Below are 11,075 nucleotides of genomic sequence, written 5' to 3'. Positions count from 1 at the left end.
ATTAAAAAAAATATTACAAATCTATCAACTAACACCCTTCCAAGATGTTCTTACAATACTATTCTGTCAGAATTGATAGTTCTTTTTTCTAGATTTTGTTGAAATCTACAAAACTTAATGGAAAGTCCTCAAAAAATCAACTAACATAACGAATGGAAAGTAATTAATAGTAAGATATGAGCCAACACTTTACATAAAAAGATAGTTTGTAACAAAATATATATTATAAAGATGTCAATGTGTGTATAATAGCATAAGAGGCAAAGCACTTGTTCATATATATTTTGTCCAAAATCTATGTTTTATATGGCAATTGTTGGTAAAAAAATGTGAATTTCAATATCTTTATGACGTAATAGTGACATCACATGTTGAAGTGTACACATTTTAAATAACAAGTTCCTGTATCAATAAAATAAAAATATTTTTGCAAGTCTTGAATAAATGTACTAATGTTACAATATCAGGTGCCAAATAATGGCTCTTGTCACACTTCCTTTGTTGTATATAATATTTTTTGGAGTCGTGATTCATAATATATTGATTATGTTAAATTGTTTAACCTGTAGTAGAAGGTCATTAACCATACTCAGTAAAGCAGACACAACTTTCAGTCTGTCCATTCTTGTAAAATAATGATCATATTCTTTGGATTTCAAATATTTTGGCTACGACCATCATTGAAGAGACATGTATTGTCGAAATGTGCATCTGGTGCATGAAATTTGGTACCGTAAATGTTATTACTTATAGTTTGATGTTTTTTTTTAAATCAAGATTGTATACCAAAAAAAAAATAACGAAGAAACAAATACAATACAAAATACCTTGTCTTGACTTTATGACGTTCCATTGTTTAATTTATTTTAAAATTAAACCACATAGAACTATCTATAGTAACAAACTGTTTGTGTTTACAGGTCATGGCCACTTCTTTCGATAATTGTGGTATTTGTAGTTTGCGATACATTTCAAAACCGGCTGCTATTTGGTGCTCTGATTGTGAAGAAGGATTGTGCCAAGAATGTTCAGAACATCATAGCTTATCTAAGGCCTCACGAAACCACAACGGTTTTCCTATTAATGAATATCAAACGTTTCCATCTTTTATTGGAAACATAAAACTGCACTGTGATGATCACAACGAGAAATACCTATTGTTTTGCAAAGAGCATAATGAATGTGTGTGTAGAAAATGTGTTATTACAGAGAAGCACGGAAAATGTAAAGAAATGGTTCCCATTGAAGATGTGATTAAAAATTCCAAAACATCTGCAGCATTTACAGAAATTGAAACATCACTTCACGAACTGAAGGCAAACTTTGGTTTACTTCTGGAACACAAACAAAAGAATCTATTTTCAATTTCAGCCTCGAAAAAGTTAATTGAGTCCGAGATATTAGCGATTCGGCAGCAGATAACTCGCCATCTCGACTTAATACAAGACAATTTTAATGCTGAACTTAACAAAGCTGTGGAAAAATCTACCCAACAAATACAGAGCTTCATTGCATCTCTGAAGAATAACCAAACAGAAATCGACGAGTGCATAGAAGATTTAGAAAGCTTAAAGAATTATGCAACAGATATGCAAACATTTTTGGGAATTGCGCAATTAGACACCAAACTACTAAAACAAGAAAAACACCTACAGGATTGTATTGATGGTGGTACTTTGGTTCACGCTGTTGTTTCTTCCCAGTTGAATCCGTTATTACAAAATATACACAAACACATAACTTCGTTTGGAAAAGTCGTCATAGATGTCATACCATTTCAATTATCACTACGAAGAAGCAAGCTAATTCAGACTCAAATGATGAAAGTAATGGTGAAACCAAAATGTTCCGTAGAGAATATAAATCTGGAGTTAAAAACGAAATTTAAAACTAAAGCTTTTAATGTGTCAGGCTGTTGTATTTTACCTTCCGGAAAACTTGTAGTGTCAAACAACTGTCCCTCGTATTTGACATTATTTTCACCTGATGGGGAAATAAATCGAAAAATTAACTGCGATTTACCATATATTTATGATGTTGCATGTGTCGACGACACAACTGTAGCCGTTGTTTCAATGACTATGGAGAATATCGAACTTATAAATATGGAATCAGGTAAAACATTCACAATTGTTCGCACTTATTCCCCTTGTTGCGGCTTAACTTATAAAGATAATCATTTTATAGTAAGTCCCCAAAAAGGACAGATACAAAAAATCAGATTAGAAGATACAAAAACATATGGTATTGGCAGTTCTATGACCTCATTGAATTTGGCTGCATTAGGCAATACACTGTACTCTAGAAAAAGGGACACGAATACCATCGTCTGTCATAATAAAAACGGTGACGTTCTATGGACATACACAGACACGTCGGTTCTAAATGTACCTAGAGGTATTACAGTTGATGAATATGGAAATGCTTTTGTTGCGGGGAACAAATCAAAAAACGTTGTGGCTATATCTTCTCATGGTAGAGGTCACAAAATACTCCTGTCAGAGAAGGACCTGTGTGGTTCTCCATGGGCACTTTGCTATAGTGAAAAATTCAAATCCGTGCTGGTTGCAAATGAAACTGACGGCCAAGCATTTTTGTACAGCGTTAATTACACATAAACTATATTTGCTGCTATTGTGTTATTTCAAAAAAGCAACGTTAAACGTTATATCATACTATGTTTAGCAAAGAAAATAATATAACATATATAGATTTTAAAATGAAAAGTAGATACATTGCATAACATAGAACTGAATAACATTTATTTGCGTATACTCATGACGAAGACTTACATAAAAGTGTCGTTGATACGCGCTGGTTATCTTTTTTAAAGTCAAGATTATTATTAGTGAATATAATAAAGTCTCTTTGAATCTGTAAGAATTTATGATATAAGTATTGCTAGCGCTCATGTTTTTTTTTATTTTTTTTTTTTTTTGTTAATTTGTCGAAACAATTGTTTGTTGTTTTTTTTTCATGTTTTGCCAATAGATAGTTTTGGTTAAAAATATCTAATCTTTTTCATTTTCCAATTACGCTTTTTTGTTTATGGTTATTGGCCATTTTAATCGAATGGTTATCGTTGGCTGGAATTAAACGTAGACCGCAATAATATATTGTTTGACATGTTGATAGCTATCGGTTGTGTGTATTTAATATCTTGAATATTCAAATTTTATTCCCCATTAAATATGGCTTATTTTTCTACCCTTGCTCAACTTAATACGTAAATTATCGAAAAAAAATTAAGCCATAGAGTTCAAAGACAACAAATAATACGTTGACTAGCTTTTATGTCCAATTATTTCTGTCTATCAGGGAAAACATCTCTTACTTTTGACAGATGCTCAGTATTAAGAATAAGTATTTAGCAATATAAATACTGATTTCAATAGAGGCTTATCTTATGTTGTAGGCATATCCTGTTCCAAAAGACAAATAGCCGTGTGTTAACATAGATTTTTTGTTGTTGCTTGAAACGAAAACGTTCCTAGAACATCCTCTGATGGCACAGAGAACAAAATACTCCTGTTTCGAGACGTTGTTGGTTCTCAATGGCCATTATGCTACAACTTCATGTCGACATTGCCTTATTATTAAATGCTTAACACATAATGCCAAGTGGGTAAATGGTCCGAGACCACAATTATTTCGTAGTGCATTTCTTTTAGAACATAAATGAAAATAAAAAAAATCCCACCTGCGCTTTCTCAAAGAAATTTTTACAGTGTGTTGTACTACTTGTGGGACAAATTATATCAAAATTATAGAAAACTTCATCAGCTCTAACTCAAAATATGGACAATTTTATGTTGAGGGGCGTCTTGAAATCTTTTGACATCTTCCGAAGTGCTAATTTTTAACCCTTTTCAGCTGGACCAAATCACTACTTCCCTTTAAAATTCTGGACCCCAATTTTTTTACAGTGTAATTTCACTCCCCTACTTGCAATTTGAGGCATTAAACATGAAGAAATAAGTTTGGAAGGGGTATAAAAATTATAGACAAGTAACCCACTGTCAACACTAGGGACTATATTCGTGAACAACGAAAATCAAGGGACGACAATGGTGGTCTCGGACCAAATGTGTACTAAAAAGCAATGTTCTGGCCCTTGAAAGAAATAAACGACGCGGATATGCCATCACCACTATAATCTTATGACAAAAAGGCAAATGGCTTTATATATCAAAGTGAATAGATGTATACAAAGAAGATAATCTACAGAACGAAAATTATAAAAGAGGAGTTCTGCTTATAGGTAAAACTGACGCAAACTTCAGTCGAGACCCTATAGTAGTTATTGCTCTTAAATAATGATTTTACAAATTTTGTCAATCTGCCTTTTATCTATGAGTACAACCGAATTTTTTAATAGCAAAACATTATTAGAAGGACAAAATCTACAAACAAGTCTACTAAAACTAAATTGTCAATCTCTTTCCAAAAAGAGTTATTGCCCCTAAATGACTACAATTACCGGTGTGTGATCGGAAAATGGACGTTATGGTACATCCTTCTTGTTACAAATTTGTACACCGTACAGTCATGCCACATCTTTATATTTGAAAAGACGAACACACATATGTGCAATATGTGCAAGAGGGCTGTGATAGAATAAAACATTTATATCATTATACTTTTTTATACTAAAATGAATTTCTGACATGATCATAACAACTTATTGTTGAATGAACACAAAATGATTATAAAAAAAAGAAATTTTCCTGAGCTTGATCTACTGGACAAAAAATACCAAACGATTCCATAAATTATTTGTTTGATCAAAGATGCTTAAAATGTTAATGTCATACAATAAGATAGAACGCAGCATTATATTCACCAAATTACCTCCCCACGAGACATAAAGCACATATACACAATGTAAATTTAAACATTTGCAGAACAATGGTTTATTCTATCTAGACAATAAACACGTAATAAACAAACAAACAAAAAACACAAAATAAACAACAATTTAAAATGATACATAAAGCAAGTAGAAAGAAGACAGAAGATGTTGTTCAATTTAGAATATAGCACAGATATTATCAAATAAGTTGAAAAATAAAATTTATTATGAGGTATACTCATACTGCAAATTACATTCCATAATTGATATTAAGACTGATTTTCAGTATGCATTAAGAGGCGATGCGCATGCTTAACGGATAAAATTATTTCATTTACTTCAGATCAGTCGACTCACATACATTCCATATTTAAGGTAGGTTCAAATATGTATATTTATTTTTATTTTATTCGTACTTTGCATAATGATTTTTTCAATCAGCCGACCAAAAATCAAGCACCAAGAAAATGATAAATAAAAAATCCTGAAAGTACAAATTACTGTTCCGTCGCTATGGCACAAAGGGATTAATCATATCGTAAATATATATGAACAAATCAAAAAGCAAATTCTCTTTTAAGATACACAACTGTTTATGAATAGGACTTTGTTTTTTAAATCTTTCAAAGTATTTTTAAAAATCACTAAATTTTCTGGAAATTCATGTTGTTTGTGTAACTCTTAGAATAATTTTGCTTACTCGTACCGTAACCGAACATATCCGTAAAAATGTGGATGTCCTATCTCGTTCGAAAGTTTTCCACATCCAAACTTCCAACCTAAATCTTGATATGGTAGAATTTAGTAAAGGTTCAAAGTAATTTGACGTAACGAAATCTCTAACATTGATAACATTCATTTAAAATCAAGACGTCACTAAAGACACAAGCATAACGAACGAATTGTGAAAAATTATATACTCTATAAGATGTTGCCAAAGGAATATAACTGTCAGTTTCTTCTTATGTTGTGATATTATATCAGTGTCCCTGGTTAGTGGTGGGTTGAGCACAAACAAACATGTTTAGCCCCGACACTTTCTATATGTGTATGTCCCAAGTAACGGACCTGTAGCTTTGTAACTATCGTTAAAGGCTGTCTGTCATACTTGTTTTTCATGTATTGTTTTATCATATAAGGTCGTATGTTTTTTCTGATTAGAATTGTTTCACGTTTTGTAATGACATGACCTTTTATAGGGCTTTCTTTTTTATAGTTTAAGACTCACATACGATCTATTGCTGCTTACATCCACGTTTTGAAAGCTGATGAATAGTTGATAATCATAACACATCTCAATATGTTATATACATACACTGAGAGATTTGAAATATATCAACTTATTTAGTATATACTTTGGAAAATATTGACACGCATAATTCGTGATGCGTTTGATATTAATAATCAATATCTTAAGTTTTCTACTCAAAATAATAATTTATTGTCATGAAATATGATTGGTTACCTTGTCATGTTTAATATATTTTAATAACAGTTACATAAGCAAAATTTCCGGTTTCCTGTTTGGGTCTAGATTTTATGAAAATCCCATCACGAGTTTTATGAATAGTTATTGCCTCAAAATACTAAATTCAGGTCATTAAATTTAGTACATTTCCCTATACAATCATGCTTGCATTGTTTCATATATAATTATATTGTAATAAAGGATTTTGCTATATTCATAACATTAGTATAAAAACTTCCTACTTTGACTTTTTTATTACAAAACTATGAAATGAGCCCAAAATAACACGTTTCTATCAATATCAAAATGGAAGACTTCGAGTTCATTAATTAGCATGACATTCTGGACACAAAAACACTCTCAAGTAGACATTTTATTTTTCTCTCAGCCTTTTCTACTTGATCATGTTGATTGACTCCACTATGTGACATCAGTAACCAGTTGAAAACAAATATTTCTCATGGATTAATATGAAGCAAAATATTTGAACAAGCAAATTCAAAGAAAGTCCTGCAGCCAGGTAAAATCTGCGTTTGTTTCTTTTCATAGAAAAATTATTACATTGTAGTGTTGTGTCGTTGTTCTCCTCTTATATTTATGCGTTTCCCTCAGTTTTAGTTTGTTACCCCGATTTTGTTTTTTGTCCATGGATTTATGAGTTTGAACAGCGGTATACTACTGTTGCCTTTATACATTATCTTAATATAATTGTTTAAAATTTGAAATGAATTATATAAGATACATTTGTATTAATCAACTATAAAAAAAAATAATTTGAATTTGATGCGTTTTGTTATTTGATTTTGCCATGTGATTATGGACTTTCCCAATTGATCTTCCTTTAAGTTCAGTATTTTTGTGATTTTACTTTTTAATGTTGAATATATATTTGATTGGTGAACAAAATACTTGTCGAGCAGTATTTTCAAATAAACATATTGAATGGTTCCGTATAAACGCAGCTTACAACTGAGGTACAGAAGTTAAGTTAAATATAAATGTGCAAATTCCATTGCGGTGTCAAAATTTGCACTCTTCTGCATAAAGAAAAAAAGATGCAAAAGTATAGGGATCTGCACTACCCATCATAAATCGATATTTTTTTTTATAAAGATAAATCTAAATAAAACCATATGTGCTTGTTTATATATTTTTTTAAAAGTGTTTATTTGTTTTCAGGCCATGGCTACCTCGTTTGAAAATTGTTGTATTTGTGATTTGCGACTTATTCAAAAGTTGTCTGTTGTTTGGTGCTCTGAGTGTAACGAAGGATTGTGCCAAGAATGCAGAGAACATCATAGCTTATCTAAGGCCTAACGAAACCACACTATTTTTCCTATTGGTAAATATGAAACGTTGCCAGCTTTTATTGAAAACATAAAACTGCACTGCAATGAACATGAGGAGAAATATTTATTGTTTTGTAAAGAGCATAACGAATGTGCTTGTAGAAAATGTGTCATTTCAGACAAGCACAGAAACTGCAAAGAAATATCCCCCCTTGAAGATGTCGTTAAAAATGTTAAAACATCTGTAGCTTTTACAGAAATCATGTCCTCACTTCAGGAAATGAAGGATAACGTTGCTCTTATTCTGGAAGACAGACGAATGAATACGTATTCAATATCAGCTTCAATAGAGAGAATCGAATCCGAGATTTCTGTGACTCGACAGCAGTTAAATCACCATCTTGATAATTTACAAGACCATTTTGTTGCTGAACTGACCAAAGCTGTGGAAAATTCAACTAAACAAATACAGAGTTTCATTATGGACTTGACTAAAAAGCAAAGGGATATCGAAGAATGGATAGAAGATGTAGAAAGCATCAAGAAAAATGCAACAGATAAGCAAACATTTTTAGGGATGACAAATTTAGAAACCAAACTAAATAAAACAAGTAACGACTTGCAGTCTTGGATCGACGGTAACCATTTGTCTCAAACCGTAGTTTCTTTCCACTTGGACACTTTATTACATGATATAATCAACGAAAGAACTCAGTTTGGAAAAGTTGTCGTGCATGCCATGCCTAGTAAATTAGCATTAAAAAGACGAATGCTTGGTCAGGCTCAAATGATAAAAGTGAATGCAAAATCTAAAAGTTCTTTAGAGCATATGACACTGAAATTAAAAGCAAAAATGAGCACTAATGCCTTCAATGTGTCAGGCTGTTGTATTTTGCCAAATGGAAACTTGGTAGTGTCAAATTATGACCCTTCGTATTTGGTATTGATCGCAACTGATGGAAAAACAGAGAATAAAATTATCAGCATCATGCAAACAATCATTGATGTTACATGTGTTGATAATGACACTGTTGCCGTAATATCATATACACAGAAAAATATTGAACTAATTAGCTTGAAATCTGGGAAAACAATCAAGACTATCAGTACGTCTGACCCTGCTGTCTGCTTAAATTACACTGAAGGCACCTTTATAGTTTGCCTCGAGAACGGACAAATGAAAGAAGTCCGGTTAGAGGATAACAAGACAAGTGGTATTAGCAGTACGGTGGTGTCAAGAAGTATTACCGAATTAAACAACACTCTTTATTCTGTAAAGAAAGATACAAATACGATTGTGTGTCATAAAAGAAACGGGGAAGTACTGTGGACATTTACAGACGAAGAGATTCTACAAAAACCGCGAGGCATCACAGTAGATGACCTTGGAAATGTTATAGTCGCCGGGGTCGAATCAAACAACGTTATTGCAATATCCTCTGATGGCACAATGCACAAAATTCTCCTGTCGAAAACAGACTTATGTGGTTCACCTTGGGCAGTTTCCTTCAACAACAAATTAAAATATTTGCTTGTTTCTAACGACAAAGATGGTCGCGCATTTCTGTACAGCGTCAACTATTCATAAACTAAGCCCTTACCTTGTTTTGTTAAATGACTTTTAATTATTTATATTTCTTGTAAATAGGAAAAACGTTCCAATCCGTTTTAAAAAAAAATCTGCTATTCTTCAGAGATTAAAGACTTTATTATTTGTGTCTGCAGTTCTTTTCTGTAAAAAATCAAAGGAGTATGTATGTGATTTTTTGTAAGTGATTTTTCGTTGTCATTTCACAAACACACATCTGTTGGAATGAGGCCAACCAAATGTTGATTCCAGTGTCAACAAGAATTATATCAAATATCTTCAAAAATAGTCTTAATACAAAAGACTGACAAACAATAAATCCAAACAAAAACCTGGGTTGAACTCAGGTGCTCGCGTAAGGTAGTTTCTTCTCCACATGCTGCTTAAACATGAACTATCCGGTTATAGTTGCTTTTGGTAATGTTCCAATCAAACAATGGAGAACGGGATTGTTACGACATGTGTACATATCCGTTTCAAAATTTCAAACGGTGACACAGATATTCTTTAAAGTTCTAGCATATCATGATGGCGTCCATAATACTTTTAAAAGGATGACTGCAACTAAAACTTTTTGAACCCTTTATGCCATAGTTTTTGTATACGTAACCCTATTTCAAGGAATAACGATAAGAAACGCAAGTTATATCGGATCAACTGAGACATATACTAACACTCCATATGCAGGTGTTGCTCTAATATTACTTGACAGTATTGGCAATTTGTTAAATCAACTGCTTTGTTGTAAAGTTATTCGACTATGAGAAATGATTATTGATATTGGGGTATATTTGAAAGAGGGTTACAGCAAATTTTGAATAAATGAAATCTAAAGTTTTTCATCGCCTTTTTCAATCACATAAATAAAAGCAAAGTAGGTTACAAAACATCCATATCATAAACTGGATAGAGGAACTAAGATAAAAAAAAATCCCGATGAAGTATACTGTCATAACGCATTTTCCTTAAAATATTCAATAAGGGGAACCATTTTCCATTTTCTGTTCGTTGGCATAGGAATATTTTGAAAAAGATTAACGATTCCAGCTGGTGTCTAATATCTTTATATCATAATCAGCTATAAAAATCTATGACATAATCAAATTAAACACCTTGAAGTAATTAAGTTTAATTTTTCCTGAAAAGGGACATTACAGTCCTTGTATGGTGTAAACTTCCCACTAACACCATACACCATTACACCATACACCATACACCATTACACCATACACCTTGTACCATTACACCATACACGTTACACCTTTGCACCATACACCTTACTCATTACACCATGCACCATTCCCCATTATATCTACACGATCCGAAATTACCCATAAAGCAATTAAATTTCAAATATTAAGATTATTATTATTGTTTAAGTTTATAATTCGAAAAAATAAAATAAAAAGAACTTTGTATGGCATATGGTGTAATGGTGTAACGTGTATGGTGAAGTTTACACCATCCAAGGGCTGTAGCTGCAAAATTTATGTAAAGATATTTTTTTTCGAACTCTGATTTTATTTTGTATGTCTGGAATCATTATAACATTATAAAACACCAAGATTCTGTGTGTATGGTTGACTAGATAATTTCAAAAGAAAACTATCGACTTAACAAACGAAAACTGTCGATTGGCACGTGACACCGTTATAATCATGAATAAAAGCAGACAGATAAACATAAAATAAAAATACACACCGTCCTCTTCGTCGAAACTTAGGAAAAAAAGAGCACATTCTTATAAAATGATTACCATAACTAAGCATTCGTACAGTCATCGTATACTTTTTTCAAATATCTTCCGAATTTGTCTTCGATTAATCAGTTGATGATTTTTGAACAGCAGTATACTACTGTTGTCTTTCAATTTTTTGG

General features: G+C 32.0%; 2 protein-coding genes across 2 annotated transcripts; both read left to right on the top strand.

Annotated features, from left to right (window-relative positions):
• The first annotated feature begins 1,232 nt into the window (after positions 1-1,232).
• Positions 1,233-2,618, top strand: LOC139483399 (uncharacterized). Its single transcript, XM_071267418.1, has one exon. It carries the CDS (start codon positions 1,233-1,235, stop codon positions 2,616-2,618), a length of 1,386 nt encoding a protein of 461 aa, XP_071123519.1.
• Positions 2,619-7,871: 5,253 nt separating this feature from the next.
• Positions 7,872-9,197, top strand: LOC139483398 (uncharacterized). The gene has a single exon (XM_071267417.1). It carries the CDS (start codon positions 7,872-7,874, stop codon positions 9,195-9,197), a length of 1,326 nt encoding a protein of 441 aa, XP_071123518.1.
• Positions 9,198-11,075: the final 1,878 nt, after the last annotated feature.

Source organism: Mytilus edulis, chromosome 7 (assembly GCF_963676685.1).
Source record: "Mytilus edulis chromosome 7, xbMytEdul2.2, whole genome shotgun sequence".
Taxonomy (NCBI): Eukaryota; Metazoa; Mollusca; class Bivalvia; order Mytilida; family Mytilidae; genus Mytilus; species Mytilus edulis.
The sequence above is the reverse complement of the archived record's forward strand: the minus strand, read 5'-3'. Positions and strand labels throughout refer to the sequence as shown.

Excerpts from the sequence above, each read along its gene's own strand:
- LOC139483399 (XM_071267418.1), top strand. The coding sequence starts at position 1,233 with ATGGTTCCCATTGAAGATGTGATTAAAAATTCCAAAACATCTGCAGCA.
- LOC139483398 (XM_071267417.1), top strand. The coding sequence starts at position 7,872 with ATGTCCTCACTTCAGGAAATGAAGGATAACGTTGCTCTTATTCTGGAA.